Source organism: Gymnoscopelus microlampas (assembly GCF_963454915.1).
Source record: "Gymnoscopelus microlampas genome assembly, chromosome: 3".
Taxonomy (NCBI): domain Eukaryota; kingdom Metazoa; phylum Chordata; class Actinopteri; order Myctophiformes; family Myctophidae; genus Gymnoscopelus; species Gymnoscopelus microlampas.
In genome coordinates this window covers 42594756-42618615 of record NC_139940.1, presented here as the reverse complement: position 1 = coordinate 42618615, position 23860 = coordinate 42594756, and the positions used below count along the sequence as shown (strand labels likewise).

General features: G+C 42.6%; 1 protein-coding gene across 4 annotated transcripts in view; it reads right to left on the bottom strand.

The window, feature by feature from the left end:
- Positions 1–23860, bottom strand: part of oxr1a (oxidation resistance 1a) — a 188095-nt gene that overhangs the window by 51871 nt on the left and 112364 nt on the right. For all 4 annotated transcript variants that reach the window (XM_084051278.1, XM_084051280.1, XM_084051277.1 and 1 more), the window contains 2 exons: positions 21104–21186; positions 2239–2346 (listed from right to left, as the gene is read on the bottom strand). In XM_084051278.1, the coding sequence (XP_083907404.1) occupies positions 2239–2346; positions 21104–21186 (191 nt within the window). The remainder of the gene's footprint in view (positions 1–2238; positions 2347–21103; positions 21187–23860) is intronic.

Sequence of the window (23860 nt, the reverse complement as noted above, 5' to 3'; positions counted from 1 at the left end):
AAATATTGTACATTTTACTCCACTACAATTATTTGAAAACTTTAGTTACTAGTTACTTTGTAGATTTGAATTATTATTACAAAACATACATTAACCTCTTAAGCCCTATTTAAACTTTGGCTGTTTGAAAAAAATGTTTTATACATTTTAGACATATGATAACTTCTGCATAATTAGTACTATATTTTGATGCCAATACCATTTGTACTTTTACTCAAGTACATTTGGATTACCGGACTTTTACTTGAGTGTTTCTACATTGCGGTATTGATAATTTTACTCAAATAATAGTTTTTTTGTACTTTTTCCACCACTGGCTGGTAGTGCTACTGCTGCTACTGGAAACAGGAAGGGAACACTCCTGTTCCCTGTGATAATAATTTCTAGACGTGTACACTATTAACACAGGGGGGGGGTCTCATTGTTAAACCTTTTAATCTGTACATTGTTTTTAAATTTAATTCCGCCTGCAATGAAAAGGTCACAAGGTGCCAATTGTTGAAGCCTGGCCTGTATCTATAGAGAGCTAGCAGATTTTGAACAAACGGTTACTATTTGGTGGTGTGGTTGTGGAACAATGGTGGAGCAGCAAAGTGCATAAGTGGGGCCGCCAGGTTGTTGGTGACATTCGCAGGGTTAAAAAGCAGCTTGGTTTCGTTGCGGCGGAAAAACCAGCCACATTATGGACTCAGTGGAGAGACGATGATTCAGTAAGTGCTCTTCAGATCCCACAGTTTGGACAAAGCTCAACTCAGCATCGTTTGTCTTTGCCGAGAGCTGAGAGAGAGAAAAGACTGCCAAATGGTTTGGAGTGCGGCTTGTCTAGCCTATTTGTGTGGATTTCCTTTTCAAGGAGTGAAATAGCGTTTTGGATGCTTGTCAAAATTCTCCATTCTCCGTGAAATAAATAAATAAAAATAAGACCGTGGGTCTCTTTATGTAACAACAATGAACATGTCAAACCCGATGAAGATGCCACTGACTGTGTGCTGGTTTAACACGTATGTATGCCACACTTAAGATTTAAGTAATGTTTGTCAAGACCGGGGTGTTTTTCAGGTTCATTTCAACAAGCCACATTCTATACAATATTCATTCGTATAATATCTTTATGTAATATGTAAATTATATGGACAAGTGACCTTGTAAAGAGTATGCATTCACGGACCATCTGGAGAGCCAAGATGTTGCAATAAGACATTGTGAACAGGGGCAGTGTGTAAGAGAGGAATGGGAGTGGAGAAAACATTAGCATCTCCTCCCCAAAAAAACTCACATCTCCAATTGTTCCGTTTTGCAATGCAGGCCAAAGTGCAATGGAAACATTGGGGAAAGCAATGGAGAAATCAACGGAAATGTATCTCCTTTTATTTTGGCAGACGTGAGGTTTTTGAGCAGCAGTGCTCTGACGCAGTTGTTCCTTCCAACCCAGTGGACTAGGAGGCTCACTGGTGGGCCGTGAGGATATTGCAGTGGGCCCCCAAATAAACAAATAAGATTGTATTGATAATATAAAAAAATGTTTTTCTTTAACCCATTCAACCCGGGAAAGCGTCTCTGTCATTTTAGATCTTCTTTGGGAGGGTGCGCTATGAGCTTGTAGATCTGCTATTTTTGAAAAAATCTTGAAAATGTGTACAAATCTTTGAATATGTATTTTTTTTTCAAGATTTTATCATTTTTTTGTCATAGTCTTTTGAATACAATTCTGTTTAGTTTTAGTCATATTTCAATCACCTGAAATGTTTTACTTTTAGTCTAGTTTCAGTCGATTAAATCTACAGTTGATTTAGTGGACTAAAGTTTATTTTTGGCGGGCCGTGATGGCATCGAAATGATTTTCACTTAGCTGCATGCCGAAAATAGCCGATCTACAAGCTCACAACGTGTCGCGCTGCGACGCGTTGTGAGCTTGTAGATCGGCTATTTTTTGTCTGTGACACCCACGCACACCCATGATGACTTCTCTTAGAGTCCCTCCCAAACATTTTAGTCTAGTTTTTATTTGTTGACGAAACTGTCAGTATATTTAGTCATAGTTTTAGTCATCATAGCTTAGTGTTTATTTGGTTTTCGTCAGTGAAAAACGGTCAACAGACATTTTTCGTCATAGTTTTAGTCGACGAAATCAACACTGGTTTCGGAACCCCTTCTCCGATGAAGTGGGATGCAGTGAAGCGGCCGAGTGCAACATGGAGGAACGTGTGACGGAGGAGGAGTGCACGGCAGTTCACATACCTGGCCGGGCACCACTGCCCTGGAGAACAGCTTGTTGAGCTGGACCAGCACGTTGGGGGTAGTGTCGAACTTGAGCGAAATGCTGTTCAACGTGTCCCGCGATTCCACCTGTACACCGCAAAACATACAAGAGAGAGAGACGCAGAATATCACACTCCTGTACACCAGAAAAGATACTGTACAATGTAAGAAGAAAACCTGGAATATACAAAAAAGATCTGGGGAATATTTTTCGATGTTCTACCATCAATATCTCCTCATAGTTGATTTCATTCTCTTCTGTTTTATCTGATATGGTCAAAAGGTATTGAAAGTTGAGAAGTGTACCATTCTGGGAAAGGGGTGGGGGAGGGTGTGGGAGGACTGTATTTTTTCTGTTCTTTTTTATGGTGTTTGTCTTTTTCCTTTTTTCTTTGTCTTTTTCAGTATGTCTTGCAAAAAAAAAGAGAGATGATAATGATATGTGTACATTGTGCATTGTCAATAAATACATCTTTTAAAAAAAAGAATATCACACTCCTGTGCGTGGAGAGCATTTCTCAGACCAGTGTGAAAGATCCTCCGAAATAGCAGGGCAAATGCAAGACTCTTTCTCAGCAATGCATGTGTGAGAGAAGAAAAATCGGAGACACACATTTGCACAATTGCACAGGACAATCCTGAGTCTTTTTTAGGATTGTACATTTATTTGTTATATTGTCCAAACCGATAGATATTGTCCAAAGATGCACAACTGAGTCAATGTTCTCAACTGAAACGTACTATGAGTGCATGCCTGGCACTCCCTCCACCCCTTCTTCCAATGCTGAGATGAAGATGAAGCGAGAGCCTTACGTCAAGTCTTGTGTTACCGTGTGACTTTTCCCCACATGGAACAATCTGATGACATAAGTGCATTGTGCCCTTTCATTCATCATAATAGAGCACACTAGCCTACACAGTTTCCTCCCTTGCGGTGGCATCACCCATACATAGGAAGCGGTGCAGTGCTGAATACCGCTAAGGATCAGCAGATCGTGTGTGCTTGAATCTGTGGCCTGGATGGCCCTTCATCCTGTGTGCTCAGTTGCTAAATCCTGTAGCTCGCTCAGAGAGGCGTTTTTACCTTGTCTCCACCAGTTAAAAGCCAACACAACTGAGGCTTGCTGAGTGTGTCTGAACGGGCTAAGAGTGTAACATCTCCACTGGGGCTTCTACTCTCCAAATAAAGGTGGCAGGCATGTCAGAAAGTCCTTATGTATGTGAGGAGAGGTGGGGGATGTGTGAGAACCGTGAACTCAGGGGAGTGAGCTCAGGGCAAACAGACAGCGAATGGAAAAAAAAAGGTTGGCTCACTCCGCGCAGGATATAATTGGGGATATGGCTGCAGTGTGTTTTAGAAGAGCAGTCATGGGACTTAGAGCTCAGCTGACTACAGGCCTACTATCAACATGTTTGTGTGAGTGTGTGTGTGTGTGTGTGTGTGTGTGTGTGTGTGTGTGTGTGTGTGTGTGTGTGTGTGTGTGTGTGTGTGTGTGTGTGTGTGTGAGACAAATGACTCACACACACACACTCTGACAAAAAGATTGACCCATATCCAAAACTACAAATTCTCAATATGACATTTTCACTCCAGGATATTCTTGCATTGTAAACACACACACGCAAAATCGGTGAAGATAAAAATCACATAAGACAAGGACATGTGAGTCAGGACAGGCACATTGGAAATGAGCAAAGCCGAGCCACTGCATTCGAGACGGTCACACATAACATCAACAGGGTTATTTTCCGATGCTGCACTGAGGGGGAACGGCAACACAGTGGGGAGGTAGCTGTGGTATGTTTAGTTGCGGTTTGCGAGCCTCACTGGACCACCAGAGCTACTGTAAGAGGAAAAGGACAAGAACAAACATAACACTCAGACACTCAGAAGACTTCAGAAGCTAGTGAACGCTTCCCAGAGTAAACCAAAAAATAATGAGATTCAACGATTTCCACTTTCTTTGTATTGCAGCCTGTGTGAGATGCCTCTGATTCTGGAGGCAGAATCCTCCCCAAATCCACTGCCAACTCCATGTTTGCTGAGAGAGTAGAAAAGTTTAAAAACTGAAAAGCGAAAAGAGTTGAACGTGAACTATTCAACTGTGATTTTAGAAACGGCTACATGAGAGATAGTGCTGTACGACACTACTGTAACTTCACAGGCAAGGGAAGAGGAAATGCACATCGAGTAGGAAACGGGTATTGTGGCCAAAGAGAGGTATTAAATTAGATTAGGACTGGGAGATTTGGGGTCTGAATATGGGTGAAGCTGGAGCTCTGTCAGAGACTGGGACCAGTGGTTCTCAAAATGGGGTCCGGGGACCCCCGGGGTTCAAGGGGGTCCCGAACTAAATGAGTTAATATAGCATCAGTCTAACCACTTTAAACCCTATATACATCGGATATTTATATTTTTATCCGATCTACATGCTCACAGTTTGTAGATCTGCTATTTTCATTGTATATGGGGGTCCCCGGCACAAATCATTTTCAGATGGGGGCTCTGTGGCCAAATATATATTAATTTGGGGGTCCTTGACATGAAAAGCTTTGAGAACCACTAGTCTAGACCTGTACTTTGGCCCGAAACAGTCCATCACTGGCCTAAAAAGCGCTCTTGGACCCCTCTCTGCAAACACACCACTGTAAAAAACGTGGGTGTTTATTTGGACTCCTCCTTGAACTTTAATAAACAAATTTCAAGTGTAGTGAGCAGTAGTTTTTATCAGTTACGAACCATAGCCAAATTGAAGCCCATTTTAACTCATAGGGACCTGGAAACAGTCATCCACGCTTTTATTACCTCTCGGTTGGACTATTGTAACTCGTTATACCATGGGCTGGCTCAGTCTACTCTCTCCCGTCTGCAGATGGTCCAAAACTCTGCTGCTAGACTCCTGACTGGAACTAGGATGCGAGAGCACATTACCCCGGTTCTGGCCCAACTGCACTGGTTACCAGTGAAACATCGCATTGATTTTAAAATTTTACTTTTTGTTTTTAAAGCCTTAAATGGCCTCGCGCCACAGTACATCTCTGACCTACTTTCTGCACCTCCTACCCTCAGAGTTCTTAGGTCATCTTCCCAAATGCCCCTCGACATTTCCCCAACTAACCTTAGAACTAAAGGTGACCGGGCTTTCTCTGCTATTGCCATTGAATGTATTTTTCCTATTTTTTTGTATTACTTTTATGTTCTCCTATCTTTGGTGTTTTTGTTTAGGTATTGCTTTATGTTTCTTTTACTATGCTGTATTTTTATTAGGTTATGCTATTGTGATTGTAAAGCACTTTGGGTCAACTTCTGTTGTTTTTAAATGTACTAAATAAAGGTGACTTGACTTGACTACGTGGATGGATAATATGCTAGACATGGGTTGAGGTTTGGGCTGAGGCTGTGGAATCTGTGAGAGATGGGGGTTTACTGTGAAGAGCGTGGGTTGGTCTCTACTGGGACTTGAGCTGAGACTGAGCTGGTTTAGAATGTGCTGGGTCAGGCTGGGCCGGGTGGGCTGCCCTGCCCTGCGCCGGGAGGACTAATCAGATGTGAGGTGAATCACGCTGTTGGGACACCGACCTGCTGAGTCAGGACGGTTGCAAAGGATGCATTGTGCAGTGTTGGAGTGCATGGCTGGTTAAATTGGTGAAGCAGCAGCACTGCTGTGTCAGATGGAACTGAATGAACCACGCTGTGAGAGAGCCAGTGCAGTACTCTCGGTCTTGGGGCAGAGCTTGGATTGTTGTAGGACGATTAGGGTCAGAGAAGATGTGTGAAACACTGCAAGAGCACTCTTGAACAATAGAGTTACGGTAATATATAAAAACTAAAAGCGTTGATAACTTAAAATCGACTTAAAACCGACCCCTTATTCTGGGGTGAACATTCTGCGAAAATAGCAGAGCTACAAGCTCACAAGTGTCGTTTCGCACCACGTTGTGAGGTTGGGAGAGGTTGTTTATTTCTGGCAAAAATATTTAGTGTAAAGTGATAATAGGCCTAGTATAAGGCCCTGGGAGACTCCTGTCAACTAAGTATAAGGTTAAGTGGCTAAGTTAAAATTAACATAAGACTGACTAAGTGGAGTAGTTCACTCAAAAAAGTACTTATTTTCAATCAATTACACACCCACGAAGCCTTGAATTCATGGATTTTTTGGGGTTTTTGTCGCATTCCTGAGCAAATCATTTGATGCCTCAATGGAGACTCAAAGAGTCTCCACTGACTCCACCGGTCATCAAATTCAAGGCTTCATGGGGTGTGTAATTGATGGAATATAAGTCATTTTTTGGGGGAACTACTCCTTTAAGAGTAGAAAAATAGCAGCTGAAAAAGTGTAACAGGATTCCTAAATCAACTAATTTCAGCCTCTTTTACCCTTTAACAGAAACGGATCTCCTTGATGTGTCAAAACGGAGATGCACAATAAAGAGTTTGCTGAGCTGCTTAAAATTGGCTGGCTTGAGTTAATTTAATCATTTTTGCAGAGGTAAATCACATTAAGATAAATCCATCATACATCAAAATGCTATTTGATACGTTTAGATCTTCACAGTTCATTTATCAACCCAGATTTAATCAAATAATTTGTTCAAATCTGGGATTAGGCTAAATGGGTGCATAAGCACAGCTTTTGAACAGGGATCAACTGATTTGTAGGTCTCAGGGCATATTTATTTGGAATTTGCAGTATTACTATTACTATTACTTTACCCATTTAATTTACTCAATGTTTGTATTAAAGCAAGCGAGAGCGAGAGAATAGGTGTAGTAATGTATTCTACGCATATATTTTTCAGGCTGTTCGGTACCAGTGAAGGTAATGAGTATAGGTCTCAGGGCACTTTTATTTTTTAATATGCAGTATTAATGTCTTTGCACATTCTTTATTCCCCCGTTTTCCTTTCCTCCTCGAGCATTTTTTATTATTTATTTCTTAGATATGAGATTGTAGAGAGTGTGTAGAGAGAGACGGGATAAACCAAGGGTAGAGAGAGGAGAGTCATGCAAAGTTTAGTTCTATTTTGACTTACTGTAGCCGCAGGCACGCCGGTGTCGAGCACCGAGCATAGAAGATCTACAAGCTCTAAAACGCACGTGAGCTTGTAGATCTTAGCTATTTTCGGTGTGCGACAGGAATGCGCAACCAAGTATTCAATCAGGCATATAAGGATGGGGTGGTGGTGGGTCCCTTCCATTGTTAACACAGAGTTAACCCATTCAATCCGGGAAACGCATCTGTGTCATTTTAGATTTTAGCTATAGCCATTATTATATACTTTGGCAATTCAAAAATAGCAGATATACAGGTGCCGCGCTATGAGCTTGTAGATCTGCTATTTTTTGAAAAATCGTGAAAATGTGTGCAAATCTTTGAATATATACATTTTTTAAAGCGAACATTTGTAACTCAAATCTTTGCTTCTGGGGGGGTCCCTGGAACTAAATATTTTGAGATGGGGGGTCGGCGGCCAAATACATACATTTTGGGGGTCCTTGACATGAAAAAGTTTGAGCACCGCTGATATTATAGAAACATACGTTTTTCAGAAACCATGGATTTAGAAGACATTTGTCGATGCGTTCCCGGATTGAATGGGTTAACACATCCCCTCTATACCCCCCCCCCCCCCGGCCTCATAACTATCTGCCCATCAACAGCTGCATTTTGACAGTATGTGACAGTATCAAGGACTCAAGTGACTGATTTGTTATCTCATCAGATTTGCAAAAGGGTAGACCAGGGTATTGCTTCATTTAGACAGCAGCGGCATATCACGTTGATAAATATGCTGTCAGAAGGCCAAACGTGGGAGACGTCATCGAGATCCAGCTGACACTGGGGACGGTGATACTGCAGTGACACATACACAACACACATACACACCAATTGCACGCACATGTATGTACTTGCACATGCGCCCCCACCACACACACCGTGGATTTACAACATAGTCATAAAAGAAAAAACAGCAAAAACAACATACAACAGAGAAACTATAAACCAGAAATATTGCTGCTCTGCAGAAGATCAAAAAGCTGGTATATGGCTTGTGTTAAATGCTGGAAGGCTTTTAACGCATTAAGCAGTGGCGTCAGTTCAGCAAAAGCTAAGGTATGGCAGCATGCACGCGACCTCATGCATGAGGTCACCCCGCGCGCGCGCAATTTTTGTGCGGTTCTGGGCGGGTTGGGTTCGTTTTTTTCCAGTTTCTGGTTACTTTATTTCGGTTTTAGGGTTAGGATTCGGGTTAGGTTAGGGTTATGTTATTTAATTCTTATTTTTGCCTGATTTTCCCGATTTATTATCAAAAAAGTACTTTTTTTCTTCCCTGGAGCCAGGGTATGGCAGCTGCAATAGCCTGCCATACTCAATTGACGCCCCTGGCATTAAGGCCGGGAAAAGCGCCTGTCATTTTAGATTTTAACCACTTTAAAGACAGGGTGCTGTGATTTTCAGTGATCCCCCCCCCCCCCCCCCAAAAAAACATAATCATCAGGTATTATGGTTATACTAGGAGGAAGATTTTTTTCAAAATAGTGTACAGAAAGTGTTAAAATTATGTTTTTATGTGGACACGCCTCCAGTTCATTAAGTATACCTGGTTCTCACCTTAGCACCTCCTCCACCACCTTAGCACCACCCACCTGTCCTAGTCCCTCCTCCTCCTCATGCCCACACCTGTTGTGTTATGATAATGAGGGGGAGGGTATGTTTTTACTGTGTCATTAAAGTGCTGTTTTTCTATTGGCACGTTTGACCCTCAAGGTTTGCAGCCTCCAGGTAGAAACTCAAAATAGTCAGAGAAGACATAAAACACCATACAAGCACCACCAGGGGGCTCAATGAAGTTCTATCAACCTCATAGACACATGAAAAACAGAAAAAGTGCAAAACCATGGCATTACCTCTTTTTTCCAACTTCAATATCAGTGATTCAATTTGAGTTCAAGATGTTAGGCTTGTAGCAGATCTACAAGCTCGGCACGTTATGAGCTTGAATATCTGCTATTTTTTGAATAGCCAAAGAAATCTAAAATGACACAGATGCGTTCCCGGATTGAATGGGTTAATCTGTTGACACTGGGGCAGCGCGATGTCACCCAAACGCTTCAAATCATATGGGCACCAAACTTGCTACAGTAGCTACTACAGTAGTATACACCATTATAAATAAAAGGATGTCTCTCATCTATCAATCATGGCATTCTTTCACCAGAAACAAGTGAGTTCCATAGACTAGATAATAGTCAAAATAAGCGCATTTGTGAAGTGCCTGCAAGTAGCGTATGCTCTCTTTCTCTTTCTCGGCCTCTCTCCATCTTCCTCCCTCCCAAACCGATGACAATAATTGTTTTGAGATTGCTTGCGATTATGAAAAGACATGGGTCCACGGGCGGTTATAATGGAGGATTCTGATTACAAAAAAATCCAAATGACTTTGAACAAATTCTCTTTTAGTCTACTTTGGATTGAAAAGATTACAGTGGGTTGGAATCTTTATTACACACTGTGCTCGTAAATTAAAATGTGTCTTATATTAAAAAGGGACAACGCACATTAATAAACATGATAAGTTAGATGTGGCATGTAAATGTGCCAGATTTAGCCACACAGGCATATATAAAAGATAAGAAAATATGAAGAAAAGAAATATGCGTCTCGATTATTTCGATGAATCTAAACATTAATCCAGTGGTTATGGGGGGGAGGGGTTCCAGGGTGCTATGAGCTTGTAGATCTGCTATTTTTGAAAAATCGAGAAAAGTTTTGCAAATCTTTGAATATATATATTTTAAAGCGAACATTTGTAACTCAAATCTTTGCTTCTGGGGGTCCCTGGAACAAAATATTTTGAGGTGGGGGTCCGCGGCCAAATACATATACATTTTGGGGTCCTTGACATGAAAAGGTTTGACAACCACTGACATAGCAACATAAGTTTTTTCAAAAAACTGTTAGGATTTAGAAGACATTTTGTAGAATGGGAATTTACAACAACCACCACCACCACAGCATGGTGGTAATCAGTGTAGTAATCTTAGAATGAAGTTGCTTTTGATTACATTACAACTTGTAGTTTTGCATTGCGTTGCAAAAAAACAAGTCGGGAAACACTTTTGAAAGCTGAAGAGAAAAGGTTGTCAATTAGGAGAGACTATATCCCATAGCCTCGAGGGACAACTGCTCTGCAATTGGCTAGTTCATTGTTAGGCCAACTGGCATCCCATACACTGGAGAGATGATACGTTCTGTGATTGGCTAGTTTGTTGTTAGGCCAACCAGTCAACCAATGGCTGTCAGCGAGGTTCACATTTATAGGAATGCCCTTGCAATCCATCCCAAAAAAACAACTGTCCAATTCAGAGAGTATTTAAAGCCCCCAGTTCAGTATTAGTGTGAGTGTCCTTGGTATGTGGCAGGCCTTTTGAAACATTGAGTGCCTTTCAAAGGGCGACAACAAGTTTTCTCATTTTATCCAGCTGGGAACATAAAGCGTCAATAATCACCACAGCTCATACACTAGCACAGCCTTTCATCTAGGAAGGTTCAGCACAGAGCATCGATTCTCCCTGGGTGCCTTTTGCTTCCATATTATTTTTAGCTTTCTAGCTCTTCTGTTCACCAAAAACCAATACGCCTCAACATGACCCTGGAAGACATTTAGCCCAAAAGGACATTTAAGCCATTACAAAAAAAAAGATACATAAACAGGACTATTACAGTAACCCATTAAGACCTGCAACGCATCTGTGTCACTTTAGATTTCTTTGGCTATTCAAAAATAGCAGATATACAAGCTCATAGCGCGGCACCGAGTGCCACGCTATGAGCTTGTAGATCTGCTATTAAAAAAAAATCTTGACTGTTAGGATTTAGAAACCATTTTTTAGAATCGCCTCAGGTCTCAATGGGTTGTTAAGGTCTCTTCTTTGACTAATCGAAATGAAAAACAGCACAAAATAAAATAGTAAAAATAAATATATACACACACACACACACACACACACACACACACACACACACACACACACACACACACACACACACACACACACACACACACACACACACACACACACACACACACACACACACACACACACACACACACACACACACACACACACACACATATATATATAAAGAATATTATTTTAGTGTATTCCTTCTTACTGGCCATCAAACACAGCAAAGGGAGGCAGACATCCAAGCAACCTCCACAAGCGACTGTTTTGAGAAAAACTAAAAACAAACATTGATTCAATGACTGGAGAACAGATAGATATATGAGAGAGAGAGAGAGAGAGAGAGAGAGAGAGAGAGAGAGAGAGAGAGAGAGGTACAGAAGTTAGAGAGGGGGAAGCAATAATCTCATTTTCAGATGGCCACTAGACAGGTAAACCCTGCAGTATCTCCTTATCCTCCCAAATCAATAAGGCCCATTATTCATCTGGGAGCTGAAGATTAATAATTAAACACTTCCTGGTGTGGTGGTGATGTCCCTGCCTTGAGAAAAAGGCTGGAAGATGGCTGGGGTGGCCATCTTGAGGGTGACTGACATGTACTGTCACTAATGGTGACCTTGTTGAATGGGAAGAGGATGGGTTGACCCGCCAAGGATAGCCAGCAGGACGGTCAAAGGCTAATGGCTCCATTAAAGAGGTTCCTGGTTGGAACATGAGGTTGGAACATGAGCGCAAATCCATGACTGCTGCTGCGAAAGGTCAAAAATGGAAGAAAGACATTACGTATCTCGCGCAGCTGGAGCTTCTTGGTTACATTAACTTAAATAGAGCGGTATTTAGATGTGACCGTTCATAAGACATTGGTTATTCAAGGGCTTCGGACGGTACAAGACCTTTTTATCCTCAGTGGTTGTGATAACGCACTGATGTCCCTTCCAATTCAACTCTTACAATCTGATGTAGAAAATGAGTCACAAAGTGTAAAAAAAGAGGGGGGCCAAAAAACATCAAATGCAGATCGCAACGAACACGTGGAACCGTGTGCGTCATCAAACTGGAAATAATACTAAAGCAAAATGGTTTAATCACCCATAATGCCATATCAGAGGAGCCATCGCTCTGGCAGTTTATAATGAAGAACGGAGGCAGGCTTTATCATGACAGTTGCCATGGCGACTTTGTCGTTACTAGCCTAATGGCATGTTGCACTGTGTGCAACTGCATCCTCGTTGATCATTTGGAGACCTAATTGTGGACGGATTAAAGATGACGGGAGAAAAATTCCATCTTTGCTATTTTAATGGGACATCGGCAAAAATAAAGCAAGATCAACATGTCACTTTCCGGGCTTCTGGGAATTTTCCCATGCACAAGGCTCTGACCTCGGACCTAAGATACTGCTGCTCTATCAGTGTAAACACACCAATCAAACGTGAAACCAGACTGACAGAAAAGACAAAACAAGCTTTAGGTATGCTGTGGGCAATGCCAGATTGGGGGGAATTATTTCAGAAAGAATGTCATGCCCCTGTTATTACAGTACAGTCCTGTGTAATATGTATCAACTTTGCCTTGCTGTTGTTGATTTTGAATTGATAATGAAAAGTGAAGGAAAGCACAGTTTAACCCCCCCTGCTATTTACCCTTGGTTAAATTTTAAACGAGCCCCGACTCCAGCAGGAAATGCATGTTCATGAAGCGTGTAGTTTAAATGGGACTGTTCAAGGGCCATGCTGGCATCAGTACATTCAAAGCTTTGGCCATAGATACATGGTACGTAAACATAGACCATTTTCCCTTTCGTCAATTTATAGATTCTGCATAAAATATATTACAATTTTTCCATAGTCATTAATACAGTATGTTTACCGAACTTAAATAAATAATGAGATAAGAGGTAAAAAACGAGAGAAGTCAAGCACTGGAGTGCGGAAGCAGAATTGTCTCTGCAGGATAAGTTGAGCGACGCCAATTGTACAATGTTCAAAATAGCTCCAGAAATGACATCGAGTTTAGAGAAGTGGTGATGAGTTACATAGCAACAGTGGTGGATGATGTTGTAGCCAAGGAGAAGGACAAGTTTTTTCCTAACCAGAAACCGTGGGTCGACACTCGACCGCGATGCTCTGAAAGTAACAGTCAAGTTACTTTCACGTTTAAGTTAGTCTACCTATTGGGGCGCCAATGGCTGAGTGGCTAAGACAGCGAGTCCCGGGTTCAATTCCTCCAGCCAGCAGACCTTTGCTGTGAGTCACTCCCCGACTCTTTCCCCGTTTCCTGTCAATCTCCACTGTACTAAAAAAACTAAACTGCAGTGCAGACCTTTTTAGACAAACTAATATTACTACTAGGCCTCTCTCCTAGGACTCACCTTCTCCCAGCTTCTCCTAGTCTGTGTTGGCTCAATGTCGAAGACAGAGTGGAACCTCTCTCAATGGGTGTAGTCTTTAAGATACTCAGGGGATAACCAGTAACCTGTCAAACTACTTCTATAGAGTGAGTGATGCCCATGGGCATAACACCAGAAGATCACCTGACCTCATTCCCCTAAAGACTCAGCTCAAACATGGGGGAAAAAAAATTGCATTCCACTAAACTGCCACCAAAATACACAAAGGTTCTCGACTCCCTACCCAAATTCAAAACTAACCTGAAATAATTCCTGTACTTAAAATACAAGTGGACATAGTTTAACTCCTTGAACACCTTGATGGTAGAATCCTCTACCCCCCGCCACCACCCCTCCGTTCTCTGTAAATATACCTTATGATTCTACTGAGTTTTATTCCAATATGTTTCGTATTGAGCCACAAAAAAAGCACCTAACTCCAGGGTCAAATATCTTAAACCTGTACATAACGTTTAGCTCACAACAGAGCACACACAGGCTCAGCGTTGTATTCTTTTTTGAGTCAAAAATGTACATAGTGTACTTCACATAGTGTACCTTGCACTATGTATATCCTGTTGGAAAGGCTTTTGCCTGTTTACATTACACCCTGTTGATTTAGCTTGTTTGTTTAACATTATATATTGTTAGCACAGTCTGCAGAGCACGTCACACCAGCATTTCTATACATTACTTCAATCTAGGGCTGTGCAATTAACCAAGAACGCAGACATTTAGAACGTCTCACAGACTTAATCTTGCTCATGTAGGTTAATTGAATAATCCAGTAACAGGTTTTTTTTTATAATTTGTTTAATTTCTTGTATATCAACGAATCGACACAGACAAATTGTAATTTTTTATCATTTCTAAACCGATTAGTCTGATTAATCACTTAATCGCCCTATATTATACTTTGTCATAAAATGGTGTCATGCAAAAATAAACTAAAATAGCCGCATCTTATCACAACGCATTGTGAGCTTGTAGATTGCATATCATTTTATAATAATAACTTATTTCATTATTATTGATTTGATTAAGATTTGAATTAACCCATTGAGACCTGGAACGCATCTGTGTCACTTGAGATTTCTTTGGCTATTCAAAAATAGCAGATATACAAGCTCATAGCACGGCACCGAGTGCCGCGCTATGAGCTTTGTAGATCTGCTATTTTTGAAAAATTTGAAAAAATAGGATTTCAAAATTTTAAGAATCGCCTCAGGTCTTAATGGGTTAAAAAAAGCATATAATCATTCATTAATCGTATTTGAGGCAAGAGTTTGAACTAACCATGATATTGATGTGAAGTCATATCACTCAGCCCTACTTTCCTACTCTCACCTCTCTATTCCCATCATCTACCCATTCCAGTCCTCCGTCCTCTTCCCTCTCCCCTGCCCACCCACCCACACATCTCTCCCCTCCCATCAATTTTCCTTGTTCTTCATCTTCTCGTACAGGGGAGCTAAGAAACTGCTGAAACGGTGAGATCCATTCCCCTTTCCCAGCAGTGAATAATGCAATCAGGGTGACTGATTGTCAGGATGATGTGGCGTTAAGAATGCGATCTATCCGTGCAAATGTGTGTTTGTGTGTTCCTGTGTGCACGTGTGTTCCCGTGTGCACGTGTGTCTGCACACACACACACACACAAACGCACACACACCCTGTGGATGACTCATACTGTTCACAACCCCTCTAATGCCCACAGTCTTTCCTCTCAGCCTATCATCATCAGTAATCAATTCAACATGCAGATGTAACGACACTGACTGTCCGTGCCACAGTTATTACCAGCAATCACCTTCTCCTCGGCTGTGGAGAAAATAATGTGGAACACGCGCACAGTAATTTATGAACACTTATGAAATATGTAGCTTAGAGATTAACTGCATCTTATCGACGTTATAAAAGTGTCTTAGCAACACTATTAAAGTGAATGGTAATTTTTTTGGCAAATGAGACTGCTACGAAATGCCCTGTTATAATTTTGACTCAAGCAGCTTTCACGTGACAAGAAGCGAGCACTGCATTCCGCGCCAAACAAGGCATGGGCTACACATGAGAAGAACGGCGGGCCACGGACATCCGGGTGTCACAGGGCGACACACTCGTTTGCATCCGCAAGGGCCAACTAGCCGGTGCAGGAATTGAAGCCCATTTCCTGGTTCTCTTAACTCATTGAGTGCCAGAATTTTTTATTTTATTTAAACGTTTGGCAATTCTGGCACTCAATTTTACTACCTATGAGTATGTAAAAGAACAGAAACGAATAAACAAAAAATATTTAAAAATGATGTTGTCCCAGTGCCAGAGTTTTTTTCACAGAAAACAAAAAGTGCTTAGGAAGCGAGATACAGCCTTTTTCAGTTCTAAGTTAAACAAGGAGTGGATGGAGCTGCACACCTTCAGATGATGATATCTTGGGTTCTGAACATGTTTTTCAAAAAAAAAAAAAAAAAAAAAAAAAAAGATTTTTTTGTTTACTTATGCTAATTTTTCAAAAACACGTGAAACACGTTAATGGCACGTTGAGCCATAGCGCTAAAAACACGTGAAACACGTTAATGGCACTCAGTGAGTTAAAGCATGCAGTTCCTATTAATGACCCAGCAGATGTCGCTATTTCCCCTCCTGCAGGCCAGTGCAGGCTGCAGAACAAATGACTCTCCATACAATTGAACGAGGTTTTGGCCAGACTTTACACTTTATTTTATTACCTTAGTAAACATTTTCATAAACACTCTATGTTTTCAATCGCTAGTTTCACGTCTTTTTTAAATCATCATGATAAGCGTTTAGTAAATTATGGTCCTATTAATTTTCAAATTAATGATAAAGTAGGGTATGTTTCTAGGGCTTTTACTGGTTCTACCGAGTGAAGACCCCGCCCTCGCTGCGGTTGCAGCCAATAGCAGTCGTTTCCGGCTTCATTTCGGGGCCGGATGTTCAAAGATGGCGGATTTCAGTTTGCCGAAAAAGTGGCTTCAAAACGGTCTGTAGAAACCAATTAGTCGCCAGCTGTCTCAGCCAAATATAGATGAAGAATTAACTGTCCCTCCATGTTTACGTCTGTTTTAATGCATCATAATAACAAGCTGTAATGTGATTGGATGCGCTAGTAGCATGTGTTGGGTAACTGGGTTAGCATCAAACTATAGGTCAAAAAAACTATTCAAATTCTTAAGTGGCGACTTGGCTGAGATTTTCAGTGGTGTTGTACAGCAGGCGTATCATTAGCCGTCAGCGCTCACTCCATTGACAATTAATGGTTTGACGCGGTGCTTGAACGATATGACAGGGATCGCGTGCTACGCTAGTTAAAGCTGCATACTGTAACTTTCATGTCCTGCCCCGAATTCAAACCCGGGTCTCCTGCTCAAGTGCTGACATTTTTATGACTGAGCTAATAGAGCCTGCCTGCTTGCTCATGGGAGAAACAGAATTTTAACCTTTAGGCAGAACCCACCAGTCGTGTCAAACCAGACATAGGATCTAAATGTCTCAATAGAAGAGCAGGGAGACCAAATTAAAAAAGAAAGTTACATACCGTAGTACAGCTTTAAAGGAGTATATCACCCAAAAGATATCTTCTATCAATTACACACCCCATGAAGCCTTGATTTCATGGAGATTGTTTTGTTTTTGTCGCATTCCTAAGCCAATAATATGATGACCAGATCATCAAGACTCAGTAAGGCTGAGACTCCAGGAGAGTCTGTCGACATTAAATAATTGGCTTAGGAATGCGACAAAAATTAAAACATCTTCATTAATTCATTAAACACGAGCTTGTAGATCTGCTATTTTTGAAAAAGCGTGAAAATGCGTGCAAATCTTTGATTTTATAACGTTTAAAGCGAACATTTTAACTATATTCTTTGCTTCTGGGGGTCCCTGGAACAAAATATTTTGAGATGGGGGTCCGCGGCCAAATACATATAATTTTGGGGGTCCTTGACATGAAAAGGTTTGAGCACCACTGATCACTGATATAGAATTTTTTTTTTTTCAGGAAACTGTTGGGATTTAGAAGACATTTGTAGAATCTGCCTCAGGTCTTAATGTGTTAACATAAAACCAGTGACAATGCCACTTTGTTCATTGCTTGTTATTAAATATAATATATCCCTGTGAAAATGCCATTGTGTGTCCTTGATGTGTTTTATTGTGTCTGGAGATACATTATGAGACACACGTATGAGTATGTGGGGGTGTAGCCAGGCCTGTCACAATTATTACATAATCGCCTAATCAATTATTTTTGCATAATCGTCATAATCGTTTCCATGTTGAAAAATCTTCAGTCATTTTCCAAAAATAGCTGAAATAGCAAATTGTGACGTGTTGTAAGCTTGTAGAGTAATTTCTTTGTATATTTAAGTTATTTGTCACATTTGCCTACAACCAAACAGAAATTTAAATTGTATTCTGTTCCATGCCAAAAACACAATGAAATCGTTAATCGCAATTATTTGTGTAACAATTAAGCGTCAACTTAAATGTGTAATCATGACAGCCCTAAAATCTGCCATTATCTTGGAGGGTGCAAACAACACTGTAACAGCTTGTGAGAGGGATCATCACATACAAGTGATATATTTGTTTCTATCCTCGAGCAAAACTATAGTTACATATTGTAGTACAGGCCAGGGACCTGTAACAACCTCCACCATCTTATGAAAAATGAAGACGGGATGTCCAAATATTAGTTTGTTTAAGGTCCTGAGCCACAAAAGGAGCCAAATCCACAAAAGAAGCACATTTGTTTTCACCAGCAACACACTCATGTGATGTCGATTGCCTTCCCCTATTTCACACGTACTAGTTTGTGACGTCACCGTAGCTAAAAGAATAGAGGAGGGCCTGTGCCATTTGACTTTGGTTGACCTTAGATAAATGGTGATTAGTTCAAAAGAGAGAGCATCTCCTGCATGTGGTTGCATCTCTTTCCGTCTGTCTAAAAGTCTCATTTATCTCTCATCGCATTCCTAGAGAGTTCAAAGAGTTTTTTAATTGGCTGTGGCTTCGACCAATAGCCGGACCTGGGTGAATGGGAAGGCGTTATCAGTGTCCGGGCAGATGGTTTGCAGCCGTTCAGGTTATTTTTCAATATGATAAAAAAAATAAGTGAAAGATAGAGAGAGAGCAATAGAGGGAGGAGGAGAGGGGGGTGAAAGAGAGAGAGACAGAGAGAGAGAGAGAGAGAGAGAGAGAGAGCGTGAGATTCTATTGATAAAGCAGGAAGCCTGCCTTTCCTGTGGGCACTGGGCGACAGATTATAAACTTATCTGCTGGAAAACAGAACGAGGAAGCATCGTCCCCTCCTCCCCTCAGTGCGGGAGATGAGTTTAAGATAAACTGGTTTCTCAATCACGGGTACATTCTCTGCGTGTTTCTCTCTCTCTCTCTCTCTCTCTGTAGACTGGGTCTGCTGTGAGAGAGGCGGTAGAGAGAGGCAGCCATGGCACACTAAGAGACGGTCGGTCACACTGCCTTAAACACTCTCCAACACCTCGGTCTTGCTGCTTAGCGCTGCAGTGGCGAGCCAATATAGTATATGCAATCATTTGGCAGCACTATCTCCATCCATCACATTATCGGCTACGCCAATGGCGGGGGCAAAGAATGGAGTGAGAGGTGGGCACCCCTTACCCCCCCCCCCCCCCCCCCCCCACGAAATCCTAGCTCTCTCGCCCCTCATGCCCATCATCAAAGCCATGACAAAGCACTCTGGCTTTAGACTAAATATCCTGTAGTGTAGTAAGTAATAGCGTAGGTTTTTCAGGCGCCAGTGAGGAAAACAGGGGCTTTGTCAATCACCTGGCCTGTAGGCAGACAGACAGGTGGAGTGGGGGGTTGGTCAGTATTGGAGGTGGGGGTGGGGGTGATTTGCTTGCAGTGGAACATATCTCCAGGGAGCCAAGAACAACCGGCCAGAGACACACCAGATAGCAACACAGACTACACACACTGCTGGATCCGAGTGGAGCAATTAACCAGAGAGAGAAACGAAAGGAGATGAGGGAGGTGTGTGTGTGTGTGTGTGTGTGTGTGTGTGTGTGTGTGTGTGTGTGTGTGTGTGTGTGTGTGTGTGTGTGTGTGTGTGTGTGTGTGTGTGTGCGGGTGTGTGTGTGTGTGTGTGTGTGTGTGTGTGACGTGTGTGTGTGTGTGTGTGTGTGTGTGTGTGTGTGTGTGTGTGTGTGTGTGTGTGTGTGTGTGTGTGTGTGTGTGTGTGTGTGTGCGGGTGTGTGTGTGTGTGTGTGTGTGTGTGTGTGTGTGTGTGTGACGTGTGTGTGTGTGTGTGTGTGTGTGTGTGTGTGTGTGTGTGTGTGTGTGTGTGTGTGTGTGTGTGTGTGTGTGTGTGTGTGTGTGTGTGTGTGTGTGTGTGTGCGTGCGCGCGTGTGTGTGTGTCCTTAGAAGCATGTTGTGCAATGTGTGTGAAATCAATGTATAGAAATGTGGCCATCAGTTGTTTTCTCTCTCCTCTCCCCCACATTTCTTATCCCTCCCGGTACATCTCTCTCCCTCTTCCCTTCTGCTCTACTCCACACACACAGACAGACAGACAGACAGACAGACAGACAGACAGACGGACAGACAGAGAGTCTGTCTCTCGGGCACGGCGATCCTGCTCCATGCTGTTGCCACGGAGAGGCGGGAAAAAGGCAGCTCTGCCGCCGCTGGATTTGAGGGTCATTTCAAGAACAAAAACCAGGCAAGGCAGAAACAGGCTCCATTTTCAGTTCATGCCGGGGGAATCTGAGCTCTCTCTCTACCCTCTTCTTCTGTCTTTCTCTCTGTATCGCCTCCCCCCTCCGCAATACACAACAGCTAAATCAATAGAAATGACAACGTTGTTGGAAGGTCATTCGTGAAGCACGGCGAGCTGAGTGGTGGAATGCTCAGTGGGAGGTGACACCGAAAAGGACTGGAAAAACAAATAGACGTTCTGCCAGCTGCATCGCCGCTCTACTCTGGCCGGAGAGAGTGAGCATGCAGTTACGGTTCCTCTCCTATACATTATAGATACATGCTATACGTTATCAAGCAAATTAGGGCAGAGCGTTATGCTTGCTGCACAGCATGGCCACAACGACCAGAACACATACTCAATATGATTGGCTGTCTGTCATCTAGCCTGCCCTGCTTGCGGACATCCACCACGTTTGCCTTTATGTAAACATTCCCCCAACGCGGCACACGTGTTAAGAGCCGCAAAACGTTGCTTCCCCCTCGCTAACGAGGCAACGAGCATGGCCAGGCGGAGTGCCTTTTCACAACACAACGTAATACAATAACACAACAACGCAGCTGCTATACGTCTCTAAGCTATTACCGAAGCTACGCCGGCTAGGGCAACAGTCAGTAAACAAGCAACACCAGCATGAGGGGAGAAGGGGAGCGTACAGTAGATGAGCCAGAAACACAACAACAGACACACAGATGAGTTGCTTCTGTCTGCGTTTAATACTCACAGCGTATTCGATGGTCCCTTTGGGTCTCTGGAATGACATGCGCCTCCCATCTTTCTTCTCTGGGGTCTTCTTCTGGCCGGTATCTGAAAGCAATCGAGGCAAGGTACGCATTACGTTCATGTTCCTCTCTCCCCCAGCTTGTCACAAGCTGCCGTTTCCCAGCCCCGTGGGTAGACAGCTCATTCGTCAACAGTGAGCGTGCAAGCCAGCCAGCCAGCCAGCCAGATGTGAGCTGTGAGCGCTGTGGTGCTGCTCTCTCTCTCCCTCCCTCTGTTTCTCCCTCTCTCTGCTCCCTCTCTCTCTCTCTCACTCACTCTCCCTCTCTGCACTCAGTCTTTCTCCCTGACTCTCTCACTCTCTCTTGTCCCAGCCCACCACACACACACACACAGCACAGCTGACAAGCTCTTCACCTCATCTTCCACCCGCTTGCCTCTCATATCCTGGGCCGACAGGGAGCAGGTTGACCTCCACCGGGGGCATTGCTGGGGGGGGGGGGGTCCAGGGTTGCCAGATCTGCTTATTATAATTTCCCCCGCAAGATTTTATTTGAAAATAGGCGATCTACAAGCTCACAACGTGTCGCCATGCGACGGACCCCTTCAATATACAATATAGAAGGGGTCCCTGCTTCATCTCTCTCTCTCTCAGCTAGGGGGTCCTTGGCCTGAAAAGGTTGAAGATTTAAGTAAAACATTTGAAAAGGTATAAACAACAAAATGAATAGAGTTACTTCAGAGGCCTACTGGCAGTGTACAGAAGGTCAGCGGTTTGGGGGGATGGAGCATAAACATCATCGCGGGAGACAATAACATGCTGTGAAACGAGAGAGGGCAGCACACCAGGTGTTGATGGGATTGGCAAGAGAGGAGAGGAACTGTTGAGGATGGAGATGATGAGGGGAGGAAGGAGCAAAATGGTGAGGATGGGGGGGAAGGGACAATGTGGGGATAGGAAGGGGGCAGGGAATGAAGGCAGAGGACGGGGGAATAGAGACAGGAGATGAAAGAGTAGAAGACTGGATGAGAGTTGAAAGACACCGAAGGAACCTCTCGGGAATGGAAGAGATACACGTACTGTAGGGGGGGGTTGGGGTTGTTCTCTGACATAGACCCCAGGCCAAAGATCTTCGGCAGAAGAGGCTTGAAGAACGTGTAGTACAGGCTTGCTTTTTGTGTATGAGGGCACAGGCAAGGGGAATTATAAATAGGGTTTGGGAGAGTTGGGATACAGACAAGACATCGCTCCGATTTCAGGTTGACTAAGGCTACAATGGGGGCGTTTACATCATCCCAATACTCTCTGCTGTCTGGCTTAACCTTTTTCTGCTTCTGTAGGGGTACAGTAGTTGGCTAACAAGTGCCTCTACGTGTGTCGGCAGTTCGCCGAGTTCAGACAACTTAAAAAACCTGAGTCATGCACCTGCCACGGTATTTCTGGGGTTCAAGCCAGCCTAGCAGAGAGGTAATTGAACGTTGAGAGTATAAAAATAAATGAAGAGGATTTTCACTGCGAGGCAGGAAACGTACCCTCAATTTGTGGCTTTCAGATGTTTGTTTGAGATTTGATCTGATGTCGTATTGAAGCAATGTGTCACAACAGTTAACAAACGATACGGAGCAACATAGCGGAGAGTGTTAGCCTGACACTTCCAAGTGCCATTATACATTCTTACAAGTCCTTTTTACACTTTCAGAGTAAAAAAACAAACAAAACAAACTCTGTAATTTGACTGTACAAAGCCTACAAAACTGAAAATGTTTAGAAAGATATTTAATGTTGCTAACAGTATAAAGCAGGCATAGTCAAATGAACTGCATACTATGTTTTATAATATTAGGCTACATTTTGCCACAGCAACAATACAGATAAATAGACAAGGGTCTGTCATTCACTACTATGTGTCATACCCGCACAGTACAATCTTTGAATTCCAGGTCAAGGACGTGGAATGTGACTCAGTCAGTAAACAGCGGAGGCGTAGATCTATACTGTTGTTGAATTGCAGAATATCAACAAGAAGATTTACGCAATTGTTATTTTGCTTGTGCAATAGCTCGGCTTATGTACTTTAACAAGTCAACACTGAACCAGTACAGGCTATGCACAGCTGTGGTTCATTAAAAAAAAGATAATTAAATAGAAGAAAAACGCATAAGACGATATACATTTTATATAGAAAATAACTAGTCCTCTCTCTCTCTCTCTCTCTCTCTCTCACAGCATACACACAGTACAGTAGACGGGTGACTAAAAAAAGCGAATAAATTATCTTAGTAATCCAACAGAACAGCTTCAATGCACCTTGGCATAGATTCTACAAGTCTCTGGAACTCTACCTCACTGGTTCTCAAACTTTTCAGACGGAGACCCCCCAAAATAATCATATTTGAACTGGGGACCCCCCACCCTGACAATTGCACTTGGAATTGGAGGAGGCATTACATTTAGTTCAACTCTGTTCCACAGATACAATGTTTTGAAAATAGGCGATCTACGTGTACGCTCACAATGCCTACCGTTGCGAGGCGTTGGGAGCATGTAGAATGGCTATTTTCAAAACATTTCTTTCATTTTAGAGGTATTAGATCTTAAAGGTTGTTAAAATGTCAGAAATGTTGTGAAGAAATGTGCAGATACCCTCTATACACTTATACTGTATGTTGGTTTGTTTACTGTTGAGTGAGAAAACAATGTTGTTGCACATTAAGCAAATCCCTCCTCCCTGGGGGTCCCAACCCACAGGTTGAGAACCAC